General features: G+C 36.9%; 1 protein-coding gene across 1 annotated transcript in view; it reads left to right on the top strand.

The window, feature by feature from the left end:
• The window catches only part of ARID2 (AT-rich interaction domain 2), a 169,453-nt gene that overhangs the window by 134,392 nt on the left and 12,856 nt on the right, over nt 1–22,205 (top strand). The window contains exons 17-20 of the mRNA XM_040489031.1: nt 15,655–15,793; nt 15,887–15,972; nt 17,716–17,839; nt 17,927–18,018. Of these exons, the coding sequence (XP_040344965.1) occupies nt 15,655–15,793; nt 15,887–15,972; nt 17,716–17,839; nt 17,927–18,018 (441 nt within the window). The remainder of the gene's footprint in view (nt 1–15,654; nt 15,794–15,886; nt 15,973–17,715; nt 17,840–17,926; nt 18,019–22,205) is intronic.

The raw sequence follows: 22,205 nt of genomic DNA, 5'->3' as shown, positions 1-22,205 counted from the left end.
TTCTTCTACATGTTGCTGTCCAATTTTCCCAAAACCATTCATTGAAGAAGCTGTATTTTTTTCCACTGGTTATTCTTTCCTGCTTTGTCAAAGATTAGTTGACTGTATAGTTGTGGGTCCATTTCTGGATTTTCTTTTCTGCTCCATTGATCTGTTTCTCTGTTTTTGTACCATTACCATGCTGTCTTAATGACTACAGCTTTATAGTATAGCTTGAAATCCAGAAATCGTGATGCCTCCACTTCTGCTTTTTTTTTTTTCAAGGTTGCTTTGGCTATTTGGGGTCTTTTCTGATTCCATACAAATTTTAGAATTGTTTGTTCTAACTTTGTGAAAAATGCTGGTGTTATTTTGATAGGGATTGTATTGAATATGTAGATTGTTTTGGGTAGCATCCACATTTTAACAATATTTGTTCTTTCTTTCCATGATCATGGAATATTTTTCCATTTTGTGTCTTACCCAGCTTCTTTCATAAGTGTTCTCTAGGTTTCAGAGTACAGATCTTTTACCTCTTTGGTTAAGTTTATTCCTAGGTATCTTATGGTTTCTGGTGCAGTTATAAATGGGATCGATTCCTTGATTTCTCTTTCTGCTGCTGCTTTATTGGTGTATAGAAATGCAACAGATTTCTGTATGTGGATTTGATATCCTGTGACTTTGCTGAATTCATGTATTGGTTCTAGTAATTTTTTTGGTGGAGTCTTTTGGGTTTTCTACAAAGAGTATCATGTCGTCTGCAAATAGTGAAAGTTTGACTTCTTCCTTGCCAATATGGACGCCTTTTATTTCTTTTTGTTGTTTGATTGCTGAAGCTAGGACTTCCACTACTATGTTGAACAACAGTGGCGAGAATGTACATCACTGTCATGTTCTTCACCTTAGGGGAAAAGCTCTGTTTTTCCCCATTGAAAATGATAGGCTCTAGCTGTGGATCTTTCATATATGGCTTTTATGATGTTGAGATATATTCCTTCTATCCCTACTTTGTTGAGGATTTTTATCAAGAATGGATGCTGTATTTTATAAAATGGTTTTTCTGCATCTACTGAGAGGATCATATGGTTCTTATCCTTTCTTTAATTAATGTGGTGTATCACACTGATAGATTTATGGATATTGAACCAGCCCTGCATCCCAGGAATAAACCCCACTTGATCATGGTGAATAATTCTTTTAATGTACTGTTGGATTCAATTTGCTAGTATCTTGTTGAGATTTTGCATCCATGTTCATCAGGGATATTAGCCTGTAATTCTCCTTTTTTACTGGGGTCTTTGTCTGGTTCTGGAATCAAGGTAGTGCTGGCCTCATAGAATGAATTTGGAAGTTTTCCTTTCTGTTTCTATTTTTTGGAACAGTTTGAGAAGAATAGATTTTAACTCTTCTTTATAAATGTCTGGTAGAATACCCCTGTGAAACCATCTGGCCCTGGACTTTTGTTTGTTGGGAGAGTTTTTGATTACGGTTTCAATTTCTTTGCTGGTTATTGGTCTGTTCAAATTTTCTGTTTTATCCTGTTTCAGTTTCGGTAGTTGGTATGTTTCTAGGAATTTATCCATTTCTTCCAGGTTTCCCAGTTTGTTGACATATAATTTTTCATAATATTTCTTATAATTATTTGTATTTCAGTTGTGGTGGTTGTGATCTCTTCCCTTCATTCATGATTTTATTTGGGTACTTTGTCTTTTCTTTTTGATAAGTCTGGCTTGGGACTTACCAATTTTATTCTTTCAAAGAACCAGCTCTTAGTTTCCTTGATCTGTTTTACTGGGTTTTTTGTTTGTTTGTTTGTTTCTGTATTGTTTATTTCTGCTTTAGTCTTTATTATTTCCCTTCTTCTGCTGGCATTAAGCTTTATTTGCTTTTCTAGCTCCTTTAGGTGTAAGGTTAGGGTGTGTATATGAGACCTTTCTTGCTTCTTGAGATGGACCCGTATTGTAATATACTTCCCTCTTGAGACTGCCTTTGCTATATCCCAAAGGTTTTGGACTGTCATGTTTTCATTTTCATCTGCTTCTATGTACTTTTTTATTTCCTCATTAATTTCCTGGTTAACCCATTCATTCTTCAGTAAGATGTTCTTTAACCCCCAAGTATTTGTGGTCTTTCCAAATGTTTTCTTGGGGTTGACTTCAACCTTCATAGCACTGTGGTCTGAAAATATGTATGATATGATCTCAGTCTTTTTGTACTTCTTCAGGGCCGATTGGTGACCCAGTGTGTGATCTGTTTTGGAGAATGTTCCATGTGCACTTGAGAAGAATGTGTATTCTGCTGCTTTAGGATGGAAAGTTCTGTTAAGTCTGTGCCATCCACTGTGTCATTCAGAGCCATTGTTTCCTTGTTGATTTTCTGCTTAGATGATTTGTCCATTGTTGTAAATGGGGTGTTAAAGTCCCCTACTATTACTGTATAATTGTCAGTGAGTTTCTTTATGTTTGTTATTAATTGATTTATCTATTTGGGTGCTTCCATGTTGGGGGCATAAATATTTACAGTTGTTAGATCTTCTTGATGGTTAGATTCCTTAATTATGATATAATCCCCCTCTTCATCTCTTGGTACAGTCTTTGTTTTAAAATGTAGTTTGTCCCAGGGTGCCTGGGTGGCTCAGTTGGTTAAGCATCCAACTTCAGCTCAGGTCATGATCTCCTCCTTTGTGGGTTCGAGCCCTGAATCAGGCTCAGAACCTGGAGACTGCTTCGGATTCTCTGTCTCCCTCTCTCTCCGTCCCTCCCCTGCTCACAGTTTGTCTCTCACTCTCTCAAAAATAATCATTAAAAAATTTAAAAATAGGGGCGCCTGGGTGGCTCAGTCGGTTGAGCATCCGACTTCGGCTCGGGTCATGATCTCACAGTCCGTGAGTTCAAGCCCTGCATCAGGCCCTGTGCTGATAGCTTGCAGCCTGGAGCCTGCTTCTGATTCTGTGTCTCCCTCTCTCTCTGGCCCTCCCCCGCTCATGCTCTGTCTCTCTCACTCTCAAAAATGAATAAACATTAAAAAAAAGTTTTTTTTAATAAATAAAATAAAATCTAGTTTGTCTGATAGAAGCGTGACTATTCTGGCTTTCTTTTGGCATCCATTACCATGATAAGTGGTTCTCCATCCCCTTACTTTTAATCTGCAGATATCTTAATGTCTATAATGAGTCTTATGTAGACAGCATATAGACGGATCTTGTTTTTTTTTTTTTATCCATTCTGATACTCTATGTTTTTTGATTGGAGTATTTAGTCCATTTACATTCAGAGTGATTATTGAAAGACAAGAGGTCAGTGCCATTGTGTTACCTATAGAGTTGGTGTTTCTGGTGATGTTCTCTGATCCTTTCTAGTCTTTGTCACTTTTGGTCTTCCCCACCCCCACCAACTCAGAATCCCCCTTAATATTTCTTGCAGTGTTGGTTTAGTGGTCACGAACTCCTTTAGTTTTTGTTTGTCTGGGAAGGTCTTTATCTCTCCTTCTATTCTGAATGACAGCTTTGCTGTATAGAGTATTCTTAGCTGCATATTTTTCCCATTCAGCATATTGAATATATCCTGCCACTCCTTTCTGGCCTGCCAAGTTTCTGTGGACATATCTGCTGCAAACGTGATCTGTCATCTGTTGTAGGTTTAAGGATTTTTTTTTTTATCCCTTGCTGCTCTCAGGTTTCTTCCTTGTTCATATAATTTGTGAGCTTGACTGTGATATGCCTTGGTGATGGCTGGCTTTTGGTTAATTTAATGGGAGTTCTCTGTGCTTCTTGGATTTTGATGTCTGTGTCCTTCCCCAGATTCAGGAAGTTTTCAGAGCTATAATTTGTTTGACTAAAACTTTAGCCCCTTTTTCCCTCTCTTCCCCTTCTGGGACTCCTATGTTATGAATGTTAATTCTGTTTTCAGAAGTCACTGAGTTCTGTAAGTCAGCCTTTATGATTCATTACCTGTGTTTTGCTCTTCTTTTCAGCTTAATTATTTTCCATATTTTATCTATATTTATATCACTGATTTGTTCCTCTGCTTTGTCCATCCTCACAGTTGTGGCATCCATTCAGGTTTGCATCTCGGTTGTAGCAATTTAAAATTTGGCCTGAGTAGATTTTAGCTCTTTTATGTCTGCAGTAAGGGATTCTCTAGTGTCTTCTATGCTTTTTTTCAAGCCCAGCTAGAATCCTTATAATTGTTGTTTTAACAACATAGTTCAAATATCTTACTTACATCTGTATTGATTTGGCCATCATTTCCTCGTGTTCTTTCTTTGGGGGTGAATTCCTCCATCTTGTCATTTTGGACAAAAACGAAAATAATAATAAAATTAAAATTAAAAGTTTTTTAAAAAATCAAAGGAAGCTAGATCCTATGTGTTTTTGGTCTGCTTGTTAATGGGAGCTTGATCAAAGAAAGAAAAAAGGAGAGAAAAAGATAAAAAAATTAAAAGTTAAAAAAAAATAAAAACTTTGCTCTTTCTGTATCCAAGGGCAAAAACAAACAAAAAAAAACCAAATGAAGCTGGATCCAGTTTTCCCTAAAGCTGAAACTTGCAGCAGTCTGTGATCAGTAGACTTAAGAGCACAGAAGGGATTTGTGCTGGTCTTCACAGGGAAATTTTCTGCTCTCATTCTCAAGTGAACTTGCCCTAGTGGAAATGTGCCTGGAGGGCACAGTGGGTGGGACTTTGTGCTTGCACAGCTCTCTTTGCCACTTGGTGGTGCTGTTTAGCTCCCTGAGTTCAATCGTTTCTGATGGGCTAATGGTAAAAATGGCTCCACCCAATTCTCTAGCCCTTCCAGTGGGAAGTTCAAGCCCTCACAGATGTGTGATCAATCACTCCTCCATTGTCCCCAGCTCCTCTCAGCTCCCCACCTTCAGTCTGTCAGAGCTGAAGGTGGCCTGCCAGGTGGCACCACCCTCCTGGGTTTTATCTCAGGAGCTGCTGTGTTTCAAAACCCCACACTTCAGAGACCCCTACAGCTGGGACCCACTGTGATCTGTGGGAGGGTCTCAACCACATTGTGGCTGCTATCTGGGTGCCCCAGAAAACATTCACCTGACCACGCAGCAGCAGCAGCAGCAGCAGCAGCAGCAGGAGCTCAGAGTTTATGATAAATCCCAACACAATGCTGGCGCCAGGTTTTGCTGCCCTCAACCAGTGTCTTTCTTCCTATACTGGTGAACAGGGCAGGTCTGTGGCCCCTGTCGGAGTATAGGGCCCCTGTGGAGGTAGAGGGCTGTATGGCCTCTACCAAGTGCACCCCAAGCAGGGGAACAACTTCTCCGCATGCGACCCCGGGGGGATCTTCAGACTGTGCTGCCCGCCCGCTGCTGGGGCTCTGCCGCTTTTCCTCACCAGAGCACTGCCAGGTGCTGACCTCTAAAGCTTCAGACTATGTACCTCGCTGTTCATAAAAACTGGCAGTGTGGTTTTGTGAAACAGTTTTCTTGTGCAGTCCCCTACACTTGTTTTCATTCTTTGTAGCTGCTTTCAGGGGCAGTGCTTTTCTTGCGTAAACCCCGTGCACTGCTCTCTCTCCCCTGTTTCTCCTCCCTGCAAAAAGGGCTTCCTCCCTTCTGCTGTACCACATCTCTTCACCATTACACCTCTCTGTGCTCTGTACCTGCCACGTTCTCTCCCTCAAATTATGCAGACTGTTCTCTTAATCTTCAGATCAATTTCCTAAGTTTTCAAAATGATTTGATGTTGATCTAGCTGTGTTCGAGGGAAGAGACAAGCCCAGAGTCCCCTTATTATTGCACCATCTTAACTCCTTCTCCTCTCAGATTTAGTTTTAATACCAAGTGCAAAAATACGTGTCATTGCCATTGTCCACTAAGTGTCTGTATTCTAATTTCTTTTATAACATACCAAAATTTTAACAAAGAATCTTTGTTTCCATCAGATTTTACTTAAAATTTTTTCTTTCACTGATACATTATTGTGAAGTGCTCCATATATAAATTTGAAATCACTGATCATGTGTTCTTTTTCTTTCATGGAATTAAAAATGACTTTAGGTATACATTTAACCTGTTTGTAGTTCTGTGGTACAACCATATTTTACATGGTCATTTTGTATTTCTAATTCTTCTTTACTTCATATAATATAGACTCTTTTCATCAGCCACTCTTCAACACCACATTTCAATAATTGCTTTTTTAATCTGAATTTATCTCCTAAAAAATGAGGATCCTACTTTTTATAAATAATCTACACTCCTGCAGAAAAATAACAATCCCTTCGATATTATGAGTTCTTCAAATATCCAGTCTGTGTTTGCATTTCTCCACTTGTGTTTTCTTAAATTTGAATGAGAAACTAAGATGCAAACATTGTTTTTAGTGAAGTCTTTGAAGTATCTTTTAATCTATATGTTACCCCTTCATCTCTGTTAATTTTTTTCCTTGTAAGTTTTTGTTGATAAACACAAGTTTTTTGTCCTTTAAGAATGTCACAATCTGGATTTTACTGGTGTTGTTTAGCTAACGTGTTACTTCTGACTCTGTAGTTGGTAGTTAGGTCCAGATATTTGATGAGATTCTGGTTTGAGTTTTATGAAGAGCATTTTGTACTTTTATCAGGAGATATGTAATATCTTGTTGTCTTGTTTTGTGATGTAAACAGCCATTGAGGATCATTATCTAGATCCATTATTTCATTAAGAGTTGTAAAATGTAAGAGTCCCTTCTTATCAATTCTTTGATTTCTCTGAAGAATAGTAAGTACCTAGAGAAAAATCTAGATATGTTACTTATGTCTTATTTACCAATTTTCAAAATGTTGTGTTGTTTACCTACACTCCTGAAAAGTGTACCATGAGGTTTGGATTTTGTTTTTTGTTTTTAGTATTCTTATAAATGAACTTATGATTTAAAAACATTTGAAGTGTTTTTAGTCCATTTCAGTTACTATTTCTTTTTTTTTTTTTTTTTTTTAGTGTTTATTTGTTTATTTTCACAGAAACAGAGATGAGGGGAGGAGAGTGAGCAGGGGAGGGGCAGAGAGAGAAGGGAAGAGAGAGAATGCCAAGCAGGCTCTGCACTGTTAGCATGGAACCCCATGCAGGGCTTGATCTCATAAACTATGAGATCGTGACCTGAGCCGAAATCAAGAGTCAGATATTTAACCGACTGAGCCACTCAGGTACCCCTCTTGCATTTCCTATTTCTTGATGTTCAAATTGTCCCATCTTTGGCCAGTAAAGGGCTTTTCAAGCTGGTTCCCAGTTCCTTTGGTTGTGATCTTAATAGAAGTCTTTGCTGGTTTCCTTGCTTTCTTTTAGATGTCATGTTCCAGGCTTATCTAATACATTTCCTACCACACATGGAATCAGATTTCTCCAAGGAGGTCCGGTGTCTTTTAATGGGAAATGGTATTTAGTCTAGGCTCCAGGAAGTATCCATTGCTTTCATTGTTCTCGACTTTTTGGTGGACAGACTAGAAAGACTAATGGTTTTTATTTCATGCTTAGATGTATCTTCTCAACTCTTAGGTCACATAATCCATATTTTGTTCCCTTCCAGTACTTTACTTTTTTTTAATTTTTTTTTTTTACATTTATTTATTTTTGAGAAGCAGAGTGAGACAAAGCATGAATGGGGGAGGGGCAGAGAGAGAAGGAGACACAGAATCTGAAGCAGGCTCCAGGCTCTGAGCAAGCGGTCAGCACAGAGCCTGATGCGGGGCTCAAACCCACAAACTGTGAGATCATGACCTGAGCCGAAGTCGGACGTTCAACCGACTTAGCCACCCAGGTGCCCCTAATTTTTTTTAACTTTTTGATCCATCTGTAACTTAGTTTCATGCATAAAGTGAAGTGTGAATCTAGCTTTATGTCAGGGTGGTGAAATTATTCTGTATAATACTGTAATGATGAATATGTGGCATAATGCATTGTCAAAATCCATACAACTGTATAGCGCAAAGACTGAATCTTAACGTAACCTATGGATTTTAGCTAATAATAAACTGCAGTTTTAGGTTTATAGAAAAGTTAAGCAGATAGTGCAGAGTCCCCATGTATCCCCTCTTCCCTGCACAGTTTCCCCTAGTGTTAACATCTTATATATGTTATGATTGATGAGTAATATTTATACATTATTATTAGCTAAAATCCATAGTTTTTATATTAGAATTCACTCTTTGTGCTATACAGTTGTGTGGATTTTGACAGTGCATAATATCACACATTCATCTTTACAGTATTATACAGAATAGTCACCCCCTAAAAATGCTTTGTTTGTTTAATCTGCTCACCTCTCTTTACTGCCTCCCCTCCCTGCCCCTGCCTCATGCAACTACTGATTTTCTTACTCTCTCTACAGTAAAGTGGGGGTAATTTTACCTTTATCAAAGAGACATAGAAATCAAATAAGACAATGTTTTTGAATAGAGCTAATACAGAGTAAGTAATGAGCAAACAATTTCAGTAGGGAGGTACTTTATGCTCTAGGTAGCTTTGTCAAGAACAGTGTGAAGTGATAAACTGCCATATCTTTCAAGGAGTCCAGGGGAATATCCATTGTCAAATTCATTTGTATGCTTTATTTGTCTTGTTAAAAACATGCAAATACACACATATTTTTATTTTTATTCATTTTTATTATTTTTATGTTTATATTTTTATTTTATTTCATTTTTATTTTTTTATTTTATCTCCAAGCTTATGTTTGGTTGATTAAATGTAACATATTTATTGAAATGCCTAAATTGTGCATATCCACTTCCATACTATTTTCACATGCTACTTGAAATTTTAGTGAAAGACCTTATTTAAACAAGGTCCCTGAGAGTGTATTTTGTGCTTTGCTATGTAAAATATGTGACTGCTTCACATATTAGGTTAGTAAGAGCTGGTGCTAGAGGATCAAAGAGCAAAAACAAGTCCTTTCCTCTATTGTTTATTATTAATACCACTAATAATATTTATATTGTAATGTTGTCCATATTATTATTATTAGAAGGAAAGGAGATAGGGACAAAGACAATTGCTTTTGGTTATCTTCCATCTGAACTTCCTTCCTATGTTTGAGATATTTCCCATAATTTGAGTCCAACTAGAAAACAGGACCTCTCTCTCTCTACAAAAGCCAAAAAAAGAAAAAAGAAAACAAAGAAAGGGAGGGAGGGAGGGAGGGAGGGAGGGAGGAAGAAAGAAAGGAACAGGCCAAATACTTGCTTTCTCCTGCATTACCTTTGGCATTTAGGCCATTCAGTCAGTTGTTCTCACCTGTGGCTTTGAATCTGGACTGGCTGTGGCAGAGGTGGAGGGTGCTGTAGCGACCACAGCATTTAGAAATTTTCCAAGAACACTCATGCTGGCTTGGGGCTGTCCAGTTTGCACTTGTAATTTTTAGTCCTCTATTAAGGCAATAAATTAAATTCTTTTAATAATAAAGTTAGTTGTCTTTTTTTGTTTTTCCATTTTGAACTTTTACAACTGGATATATAATAAAATTGGTAAGTCTTCCAAGCATCATTGTTGGTTTGGGTTTTTTTCCCCAAATTTTAGCAGCTTGTTACCAGATCTCATTTGAATATAAAATAATGTATACCTTTGGTATTTCTTTGGCCATAGAGTATCATCTGTGTATAACAGATGTCAAACGTTGAAGTAAAAGTTAATTGTTTTATAATAAACAATATAACTTTTTAAAAAACTGTTCTTGCAGTGTAGATTTTTTGATGTATAGTACTATCATTTATGTGCATTTATTAACATTTAAATGCACATCTTTTAAACTAGAATTTTCCTATTAAAAATATACATATCCCATATGTTTCAAGTCAAATTAAATGTTTTTCCAGCTGGAGGGCTATTAAGAGGGACATGGAATCCTTTTTGGTCATTAAAAACAGCCTGCCAAGAACTTGAGCAACTAAGAAAACTTTAAATGAAAATATCTGAACTAAAGTGCTATTTTCAGCCCTTTTATTTATGTTTTTAAAACAAAGGAAACAATCTTAGCTCTGTTGTTTGTTTCTAAATTGTTCTTTTAAATATGGTAAATTATTAAAATATCATGTATATTATGTATAATTAATATATATAACCTGAAAAGATTGTAGGCTTTTAAATAATAAAATCTTTAAGGTAGTAGAAAAAATATGCTTTATTTATTTCATTTACTTATGTGTTTATGATGCCTAAGAAGTTGATTAATGGTAGGAAATGTGATAGTAATAATCATTGTATAAATAACACCAATAAAGTAATGGTTGGCTTTATTTTCAGGTGAAAAGTGTTTTAGCCTTTTTTTTTTTTTAATGTTTTATTTATTTTTGAGAGAGAGAGAGAGAGAGAGAGAGGCAGACAGAATCTGAAGCAGGTTCCAGGCTCTGAGCTGCCAGCACAGAGCCTGACTGAAAGTGTTTTAGCCTGAAGCTGCTGCTTAGGGTAGCTGGGATCAGGAAACTTGGACCTACTAAGTGCCTTATGCAAAATTTGTTCAGTTGCAACAAACAGCTAAAAGAAAAAGGAATTTGGTGAAGGGGGTTTAAATGAAGGAATAAAAATGAATCCTGAGCTTCAACTGCAGTTATTTATGTAAAGCAGGGAACTAGCCATTATATATTGTATTGATGATGTAATTGAAAATAATATGTATCTTTGAAAAATGGCCAGTGATGGAGAAAAAAATTGTCAGATGTAGTTACAGTAATAAATGTGTTAAATATTAATTAAATTGAGCATTGCTTTGCCAGATACTGTAAATTGAGTTCCTATCTTTTGTGAAAGTAATGAGGTCAAAGGGAAGATGTTTCTGTTGTTTTAGTTGGAATAGCATATATATTGTTACACTTAAGTATAGGGTTAATGGGGCACCTGGATGGCCTAGTTGGTTAAGCGTCCGACTCTTGATAGTGGCTCAGGTCGTGATCTGCCAGTTGTGAGATAGAGCCCTGCGTGGGGCTCCACACTAAGCTGTCTCTCTCTGCCCCTTCCCCACTCACGTGCGTGCGCTCTCTCTCAAAATAAATAAACTTTTTTTAAAAAAGGTGTAGGGTTCAGTAGAAAGGAAAAGATAGAAGATGCAAAAGAGGAGGTAGTTTATGAAGGAATATAACAGATTCCAATATATAGGTGAAGGAATTAACCTTGGAAATAGTCGCTACTTCTGGCCAAGATCCAAGGGAAGGGGGAAGTGGGAGTAATGACAGAAAATTTAATATAGAGAAGAAGTTAAGGCAGTTCTCCTAGAATAAACTTAAATTATTTCAGTAATTTGCCCTTTTTTTCAGACATATAACAATAAGGTAATATCCCTGAATTCACAGACTCACAGTATGCAGGGGAAGACAAACTCTGAAATAATCAGGTTGAAGTTTAGTGTTTAACAAAAGGTGAAAGGTTTGGAGCAGTTTCTGTGGGGAATGTTTTCAGGAGCAGAAATCATTGAAGTGAGTCGTAAGTAATGATGACAATCACTTACTAGTTGGGAGCATTAACTTGGAGGTGGACTAAACTTTATGGGGCAAGCTTGGCAGTTTTGGAATAGTTGTGGACAAGGTCTCAGGGTAGGAGGTGAGTCATATGGGCAAGGGCAAGGTGAAAAGACAAGAGTCACTAGTGCCATCACTGACTGCTGTGACTACTTCAAGTGATCATGATAATAGCTCTCACTTATTGTTGGCCTAATATTTGCCAAATGACTTTACGTGGATCATCAGATTTAAGCCTCATAACCACCCTGAAAGGAAGATTACCAGAAAGTAGAATGCGTTTCAGAAATGTTGCTTGCCCAGTGTTTCCACGTGGTTGTGCACATCAGGGGGCCAGGGGGAGGGGAGTGCCATTCACATTGCACGTGTCAGATAATAGTAAAGTGTCTTAGTGAAAGGCATTCTTTGAATTCATATAAATACACCATATAGCCATACTGTGACAGCAGTACATAAAATTTTCCAAGTAACAGTCCCAGCTTCGTGTAAAAACACACATGGAGGAGGGTGTAAGCTTAAAGGAAATATGCCAAAATATTAGCAGTCTGGGTAATTAAGTCACGGGGAATTTTTATTTTTGTTTGGATACTCTTCGATTTCTCTGGCTTCTTTAAATGAACATGTTTTTTTATTTTGGGTGGGAAGGGTAGGTTATTGATGGAAAGGTAGTAGTAAGGAAAATTGTTCTAGACACGTTAGTAAGCAGTAGTGGCATCCCACCTTTATCTTCTCCCCTACCCCATTCCAGAAAAATCCATAAGATTCGGAAAATTCAGTATCCGTTTTACATTGAAGTTACATTTAAGCTTTAGAAATCCAGATATTCCATTTACGAACGTATTTGGAAACCTTAACTCCTTTCTGCCCTTACATGATCACTGCAGCCAACTCCATTCATAGTTATACTAGAACTTCACCTTGTACCATTATCAGCGAGTGGTTTGTATGACTGGAGTAGTCGCATAAATAGAAAATAGACTGAGGGGAAAGGTAGTAGATAAGAGGGAAATAATAGACTCTGTGCTGGGCAGGGAAAGTGATGAACACTTGAAACTCCCTGTAATCTTAAAACTGTATATATACACAGTTTTATATAGTTAGTAATTTAAGTTGGTTTGAAGAAGCACTAACTTTATCCCTTTTGCTGGTGACTGGTAAATTCATCAATTTTGTGTATTGTAAAAATTTAATGTACTACAGAATAGTTTCAATACAGGTATCATTTTGACTAATGACTAGTAACAGTACATTTGGATTTGGGTGTATGTGTGTGTGCACATGCGCTTGCACAAACACCTTTACTTTTCCATTAATAATTTATAATATTTAGGTAAAATCTTAAAAACACAATAAGAAATGCCTCCTGGTGACAATCATTAGATCTCCAGTCATATTGTGAGTACTAAAAATTAAAAGAACTTCCAAAAGTGAAAATGTACTTATTAACTTTAGTTTCACAATAAGCTCTTCTTTTTTGTTATATCCCATGGCTAATTTTATAACTAGAAGTTTGTATCTTTTGTTCCCTTCACCCATTTTGCCCACCCATCATCCCTCACCCCTGACAACCACCAGTCTGTTCTCCTTGTCTATGAGTTTAGTTGGGTTTTTTTAAGATACCATGTATAAGTGAGATCATACAGTATTTGGCTGTCTCTGACTTATTTCACTTTATCTAATACCCTCTAGGTCCATCCATGTTGTCGCAGATGGCAAGATTTTTGTTCTTTTTCATGGCAGAGTAATATTTCATTGCATATATGTACACCACCACCTTTTTTATCCATTCATCTGTCAGTGGACACTTAGGTTGCTTCCATGTCTTGGCTTTTATAAATAATACTGCAATGAATATAAGGATGTGTATATCTTTTCTAATTAGTGTTTTCATTTTCTTCAGATAAATACCCAGAAGTAGGACTACTGGATCATATGGTCGTTATATTTTTAATTTGTTGAGGAACCTTCATACTGTTTTCCATAATGGCTGCACCATTTTGCATTCCTACCAACAGTGCATGAACATTCCCTTTTCTCTGCACCATCACCAACACTTGTCAATGTTTTGTATTTTTTTTTTCTTACCTTATACTAGACATTCTGACAGGCCTGTGAGGTGAAATCTCATTGTGGTTTTGATTTGCACTTCCATAACAATTAGTGGTGTTGAGCCCCTTTTGTGTACCTGTTGGCCATCCATTTATCTTCTCTGGAAAAATATTTATTCAGATCCTCTACCAGTTTTTTTTAATTATTATTTGAGAGAGAGAGAGAGAGAGCACACCCTCCAAGCAGGGAAAGAGCAGAGGGAGAGAGAGAATGAATCTTAAGTAGGCTCCAAGCTCAGCACAGAGCCCGATGCAGGGCTCAATCCATGACCCTGGGATCATTGACCTGAGCTGAAATCAGGAGTCAGACACTCAGCCAACTGAGCCGCCCAGGTGCCCCAAGATCCTATACCAGTTTTTAATTGGGTTATTTTTCACTATTGAGTTGCATGAGTTCTTCATATATTTTAGATATTAATCCCCTATTAGATATATGATTTGCACATACTTTCTCCCATTAAATAAGTTGCCTTTACTTTGCTGTGCAGAAGCTTTTAGTTTGATGTAGTCCTACTTACTAAGTTTTGCTTTTTGTTGCCTTTGCTGTCAGTATCAAATCCAAAAAAATTATTGCCAAGACTGATACCAAAGAGCTTACCACCTATGTTTTCTCCTAGGAGTTTTATAGTTTCAGGTCTTACATTCAAGTCTTTGATCCATTTTGAGTTAATTTTTGTGTGTGGTGTAAGATAGTGGTTCAGTTTCATTCTTTTGCATGTGGCTGTCCAGTTTTCCAAAAACCATTGAAGAGACGATCCTTTCCCCCATTGTATATTCTTGGCTCCTTTGTCATAAATTAATCAGCCATATATGTATGGGTTTACTTCTGGTCTCTTTATTTTGTTCCATTGATCTGTGTGTCTGTTTTTATGCCAATACCATACTGTTTTCATTACTTTAGCTTTATAATACAGTTTTAAGTCAGAGAGTGTGATGCCTCCAGTTTTGTTGTTCTTTCTCAAGATTCTTTAGCTATTCTGAATCTTTTGTGTTTCCATATAAATTTTAAGATTGTTCTATTTCTGCAGGAAATGTCATTGGAATTTTGATAGGATTGCATTCAATTTGTAGATTGCTTTGGGTAGTATGGACATTTTAACAATATTAATTTTTCTAAGCCATTACAGCTTCACAATAAACTTTTGGAACATATTCATATAAATTAATATGAATGATATGATGATTTTTGACATTGTCTTTTATAATTCAATATTTAATTACTCTTAATTCAAATTTATTTATTTTAAAATGTCTGTCATCTCCTGAAGGATTACTAATTTGAAATATTGTATAAATACTGCACATTAAAAACTAGTTTATATATAGACATACTTTATGACATGCGTAAAAAATCAAGTCTTAAGAGAGCTCTGCCATAAACTTTAAAGATATTCATTATGCAGATATTTGAGTTACTAATTAGCAATAGAAGGCTTTTATGTATTCTTTGCTGTCTGGATTCCAGTATTCTCTTTTCATTGCCATGTATTCTAATTAGTAAAGGAAAATAGTATCTGACTTTCTTCAGGTTTGTGTCCTTGGCCACTTACCCACTGAGACATTTGTATTGTTAAGCCCCCAGATATGTGAGTGAGTATAATGTTGGAGAAATGAGAGATGGACAAACAAAATGTGAATTCAACTAAAAAGCCAGACTTAACAAAATTTGTAGCATTTACATTGTTAGAACTAATATGCTGGAGTTTATTATATGTAATATGAAATCTAGTAAATGCTTAAACAGTTTCTAAAGGTATAACAGAGTATGGTATTTGTAAAATAATTTCTCTGTTTTGTTTTTAAAGTGATACTTTCTTTAAAGAGATTCTTAGGTGACTTTCATTGAAGGTAGGGATTTGCAAATGAGGCCTATTAAACTTAAAACAAATTACCAAAAGTCTTCAGTATAGTTGAATGATTTGATTTAGAAATGTAAACAGCAAAATTTTCAAAATTGTTTAAAAATACTCTTTGAAATGAACTGAATGTGAGATCTGCCTATACTATTTTGTTTAGTATTGCTCTGTATTGATCTTGGGCTTTTGTATTAGTAGAGCAGGCTTTCTAATTTACAAAAGATGTATCCAAATGTCAGAAAATTTCTACCAATTTTATTTTTTGTAGGTGGTTTCAGACACCCTCACAGGTTTTCTACCATGCAGCAACTGAACATGGAGGAAAAGATGTGTATCCAGGGCAATGTCTTTGGGAAGGTTGTGAGCCTTTTCAGCGACAGAGGTTTTCTTTTATTACCCACTTACAGGTATACTTTCTTCCTAATACTATTTGGTCAGTAACTCCTCTGGTTTATTAAAGATCTTGATGCGTATCCTTTTACTTCCTCTTTCTCAAAAAGGATAAGCACTGTTCAAAAGATGCCCTGCTTGCAGGATTAAAACAAGATGAACCAGGACAAGCAGGAAGTCAAAAATCTTCTACCAAGTAAGGACCATGAGTTTACTTCCTCTTGTACATGCAAAAGGAAAAAGCAGGAGAACTAGGCAAAACAGAGTAACAATGAAAGACAACTTTATGCATTAGGAGACCAGAAGCCTAGGTTCTAGGTTGAGCTCTGCTGTGACCCAGCCCTGGGCCCTGTCCCAATTGCTTAAATTCTCTAAACATCACTTTTCATATTGGCTAGACTGCATGCTCTGTTAATAATTTGTAACTGTAATGTTTTGATTCGAATTTGTAGACAAGTCATGAGAAGTAGTGACAGGTGATAGTTGAGAAATGCTTTGTAAACTGGAAATGTATGTATGGTTCTTTGTCCTTTGGGAAAATAGTTGAATATGTATTTGATAATGGCCAAGAGATTTCTTCTTACAACTTCTTCTCTCAGGAAAGACCAGGGTGTCATGTGAAGATTGTATGTAACAGTATACATATCACACTTACTATATGGTTATTCATTTACCTGTTATTTCATGAACACATACTTGTAATGCATGTGGTCAAGTTCTAGTTGGTTATAGATTCCCGTAAGATCCTTATTAAATTTACATAGTATTTATCTCCTATTCTGTTTCCAACTGAGTCCTTTAGTTATAGATTCTGTAACCTAAATCATATGTTTAACTTTCAAAAATGTGAAGATAAGGGGCATCTGGATGGCTCAGTTGGTTAAGTACCCGACTCTTGATTTCAGCTCAGGTCATGATTTTGCAGTTCGTGAGATTGAGCCCCACTTCGGGCTCTGCGCTGACAGTGCGGAGCCTGCTTGGGATTCTCTCTCCCTCTCTCTCTGCCCTTCCCCTGCTCTCTCTCACTGGCCCTCTCTCTCTCTCTCAAAAAATTAACTAATTAAAAAAAAAAAGTAGAAGTGCCAGAAATAGACCCATACTACAGATGTGAATGAAACCTGAAGCACAGAGGGGCAAACTGAAATTTTCAAAGTCACACATGTAGTTACAGGGTCAGAAATAGACAGGGTTTCCTCATGTGAGAGTCCATTGTTCTTTCCACCATTGTCTCACAAGAATGTAACAGATAGTGATGCAATTTTTCTGCTTGGCCAAGGAAATGTAGCATAATTTGAATCTTTTATATAAAAACCTATCTCTGCAGTCCCTCCATTCTCTATCTTTCATAAAGGACAGTAGAAATAAATCGAAAGGATTGACTGAAATAATCAGATAATGATGAAACAAAGTACTAGTGTGAAAACGTGGTGTTTAGCGTAATTCCTTACTACCATAAGGTTCTCTTTTCCTGGATGACCTATACCTGTACCAACACATTCTTAGGTGATATCATTGTACTCTTAGGTACTGTTTAGCAAAAATAACTTGCAACTCAAATTGTAGACTATTTTCTTTTCTGTTAAAATCTTCAAATTACATTCAAAATCTGAACTCCATAGCTCTGATACTGTGTTGTATTGATTTTGATTGCTTGTTTACCAGCACAGTAACTTTAAAGATGGACTACACTAGAACATCTGTTGTTAGCTTTAAAATTGATAGATTGGAAAATAAAAGACTGGAAACCTCACCCTGATACTAAAAGCCCCTTTGCCTCAGCTGACACAAAGTAAACAAAGTTAACGCTGGGCCATTGGAGCGTGTGTTTATCTGGTATCTGGTTTCAAAGTAACCACCTGAGGGGGTTGGCAGGTTGGTCATCCTTGTCAGTCTGTCTGCAGCATCATGTTAACAATCTCTGTCTCTCTCCTCAATGTAGGCAGCCTGCTGTAGGGGGCACAAGCTCAACTCCTAGAGCACAAAAGGCCATTGTGAATCATCCCAGTGCTGCCCTTATGGCCCTTAGGAGAGGATCAAGAAACCTTGTCTTTCGAGATTTTACAGTAAGCAAACCTTGAAAGCCTTATCTGTAAAGGTGTGAGCACTGTATGATTTAGATCTTTATTCTTTTCTTTTCCTTTCTTTTTAAGGATGAAAAAGAGGGACCAATAACTAAACACATCCGACTAACAGCTGCCTTAATATTAAAAAATATTGGTAAATATTCAGAATGTGGTCGCAGGTGAGTAATCTGTTTTCTACAGCCAAAGTGAATTTAGATTATTTTACTTCTACGTGTGAGTTAATAAAACTAGATAACTGTGTTTTATTCGCTGTTTTTCTCATCAATTTTGTGAATATGTCCAAAAGCTTATGCCAACATCAGACCAACATGATTTCGAAAGCCAAAAATGTAGGCGCATCTGGGTGGCTCAGTTAGTCGAGCATCCAACCCTTGATTTCAGCTTGGGTCATGATCTTGGGGTTTGTGGGTTCAAGCCCCACATCTGGCTCTGCACTGGCAGTATGGAGTCTACTTGGGATTCTCTGTCTCTCCCTCTCTCTGCCCCTCCCCCACTCACGCTATCTCTCTCTCTCTCTCTCTCTCTCTCTCTCTCTCTCTCTCTCTCTGTGTCTCTCAAAATAAATAAACTTTAAAAATAGATACATAAAAGCCAAAAAAGTAGACATTGAAACAACCAGAAGGTGTTCTTTTAATTTGTTTTATTAAGTTAATCTTTCTGGCCATAGAATTTAGAGCAAAAAGTAGATTTACTAAAGGGAAACCTTAGGAGTTTATTTGGGGGGTGAGGGGAGTCACTTGGAAAGTGAATGGGTGTCATTTGAATCCAGTGGAATTAGAATGGAATTTAGTTCGGTAATTGACATTTTAATGAAGCCATCAAAGTTTAAAACTTACTTTCTTATGAACTTAAGCAAGAGGAAACTCAGGATTTTATAGATCTGTAGAAACTAGAATCAATAATTCTAAGAGAGCAAATGTGGAATGTTCTGTTGATGACTTTTGGACTTTGTCTCCCTTGAAGCTTGTCTGTAATTTTCTAGAATTCCTTCTGTGTTTTCAACTGACACAGGCTCTTTTCTTGAGAAGTTGTCCTCTGAGGCATCCTGACTTCTAGTTAGGGACTTTTTCTCTGAGTTTCTCTCCTCTTAAATACTATTAGTCCTATCTCCTAAATATATCCTGAATCTACCTTAGTTCTCCCCACTCCCTGCATTTTGACCTTGCTTTGGTCCTTTATATTTCTTGCAGTAACCATCCAACTGGATTTTCCCAACATAAAAACAGTGGTATCAATTACAAAAGAAAGGGGCGCCTGGGTGGCGCAGTCGGTTAAGCATCCGACTTCAGCCAGGTCACAATGTCGCGGTCCGTGAGTTCGAGCCCCGCGTCGGACTCTGGGCTGATGGCTCAGAGCCTGGAGCCTGTTTCCGATTCTGTGTCTCCCTCTCTCTCTGCCCCTCCCCCGTTCATGCTCTGTCTCTCTCTGTCCCAAAAAATAAATAAACGTTGAAAAAAAAAATCACAAAAGAAAAAGCAATGAATTTGAGTATATCAAACTTCAGTAAATTAAAGATGAAAGCACTTAAAACTAAAGTTTGAAAAACAGTATTTGCAATGCCAGTTACTATGTTTTAGTGTATACAGTGTTCTCACAGATGAATGAGAAGAATTCTTAACATTCAAAAAGAAAAATAAGCAGTTTTTCACAAAAAAAGAAATATGAAGGGTAGTAACCATAAAGAACACCAGAATCTTCTTCATTTGTGACATGGTTTCTTCTCCTTTTCTTACTGTATTTCCCTCTCCCTCTGTAGTCCATAGCCTGTATTTCAGTTCCAGCCTAACTAAGCCATTTGCAGATTCCTAATCGTGCTAGACGCTGTCACGTTGCACTTTGGTACCTTTTGTTCCAATACTTACCCTGTGGTGGTCTGTTGGTTATCTGGAAACCCTTCATGATTCAGTTCAGGTAGCAGCTTTTGTGTGCTGCCTCCTGTGCCATGTTCCCCTGCCCCATAGTGTTTGTTCTTCTCTGTTCTTTTAACCTGTCTGTCTCGTAATATTTAATCTTGTAAATATTTGTAAATATTTGTATTTGTATTTACAAAAACTTGTAAATAGTTTTTGTATGGCTTTTTTCACCTACTGACCTATGTGTAGACATTCTCTGATTAATCTTTGTAGCCTGAACACCTGGCACAGTACTTAACATGTGTAGATAATTTCTAATTTCTATTCGTCCTTAAGATTCAACTCAGGGGTTACCTCTTCCCTTCCTGACATCTTCCTCAGTAGCCCACCTCTGACATCCCTCACATCCACCTCACACATTGTGTTTTACCACCCTAGATGGTGAGATCTTTGAAAGCAGGGATTGAATATTGATTTTTCATTTCTGTGTCCTCCGTGCCTACCGTAGTGTTTGGAATGTAATAGCAATTCGATAAGTATTTGATTGATAGACACATGGAAGGAAAGAAGTCTCACAAATTCATTCTTTTCTGGAGTTCTAGAGATCTAGAATTTGTGTAGATAATTCGAATTCTTAAAGTAAATTATATGGGGTGCCTGGGTGGTCCAGTCGGTTAAGCATTGACTCTTGATTTCAACTCAGGTCATGATCTCACGGTTCATGGGTTTGAGCCCCATGTCAGGCTCTGCACCGACAACACGGAGTCTCCTTGGGATTCTCTCTCCCTCCCTCCCTCCCTCCCTCTTTCTCTCTTTCCCTTCCTCCCTCCCTCTCTTTCTCTCTCTGCCCCTTCCCTTGCTCTCTTCAAATAAATAAACTTCAAAATAAATAAAAGTAAATTTAACAACTTAGCATTTTACCTCATTCAAATTGCACATTCTTAGGCTTATAGCAGAGCCACTTTGGCTAGATCTAATATAATTACTGAGCCAAAGTTTTCATTTTGCTGTTTTTGTTTTGTTGTTGATAGTGTCATTTTCTATGTAACTCTGAACTTTCCAACATCTTCTGACATCTTCAGTTACTATGATCTTAGAATAGCAGAACCAAAAGAATTAAAACAATCCATTAAATTCTTACCGTTCACCCTCCCAGTCCAGGTTGAACTGCAGAACCTCACTCAGACATCTCCAGATGTAGATTTTGGCTTAGCAAGAATACTTACAGAATCTGGCAACCTACATATGTGAAAAAGAGAGTATAGGAAATCAGCTGCAAAAGATTATTCTCTGTTGAGATTTCCCATCTTTGGTGGAATAAGTAACAGGGTATGACTTTTTTTTAGACTAAAACCAACTCTGCAATAAGAAAATTGCAGGTTGATAGGAAGATATGTGGAAATATACCTTCAGTCTTGTACAGTATACTGAACAGTATGAAATGTCAACGTTTTTAAATTTGAAGTGCAGAATCTAGTTGTTGGAATAATGTAAAATGTTTAAATGCAGTTTATCTCCATTCTGATTAATTTTGAGCTCTGGAGTATTGCAATATATATCTCTTCCTTTTGATTCATATACCTTTATCAATAGAATATGTGGGTCTTATTTAATAATCAAATGGTACTTTTCTATATGCTAATAATGAAGTGAAAAAAGAGAATAATTCCATTTACAATATATCAGTCAAATAAAATACTTAGGAATCATGTTAGCCAAGGAGGTGGAAGACTTGTGCACTGAAAACTAGAAAACATTGCTGAAAGAAATTAAAGCAGACATAAATAGAAAGATATTCTGTGTTCATGGATTGGAAGACTTAATATAGTTAAGATGTCCGTACTACCCACAACGATCCGCACGTTCAGTAAAATCCCTATCAAAATCCCAATGATATTTTTTTACAGAAATAGGAAAATCCATTCTAACCTTCATAGGTGATCTCATGGAACCCTGAATAGTCACAGCTATCTTGAAACAGAACAAATTTGGAGGACCCACAGTGTCTGATTTCAGAATTTACAACAAAGCTACAGTAATCCAAACAATGTATTACTGGCATAAAGAGAGACATAATAATCAATCAGTGGAAGAATAGAGCCCAGACATAAGTCCTGGCATATATGGTCAAATGATTTGCATTAGGGTGCCAGTTCTCCATTCAAGGAGAAAAAGACAGATGGAGCTGGGAAAACTGGATATTCACATGCAAAAGAACAAAGTTGAACCCTTACCTAACACCACATATAGAAATTAACTCAAAATGGATCAAAGATCTAGAAATAAGAGCTAAAACTGTAAAACTCTTAAAACATCTGAGGAAACTTCATGACATTGGATTTGGCAGTAATTTGTTGGATATGACACCAGGGATGTAGGCAACAAAATGAAAAATAAATTGAACTTTATCAAAATTAGAAACTTATGCACCCGTGGACATTATTAACAGAATAACAGAATGGCAGAAAATAATTGCAAATTACATATATGAT

The sequence above is a fragment of the Herpailurus yagouaroundi genome, unplaced genomic scaffold (genome assembly GCF_014898765.1).
Source record: "Herpailurus yagouaroundi ecotype Mexico unplaced genomic scaffold, PumYag 166, whole genome shotgun sequence".
Classification (NCBI taxonomy): domain Eukaryota; kingdom Metazoa; phylum Chordata; class Mammalia; order Carnivora; family Felidae; genus Herpailurus; species Herpailurus yagouaroundi.
This window is presented reverse-complemented; position numbering and strand designations above follow the sequence as displayed.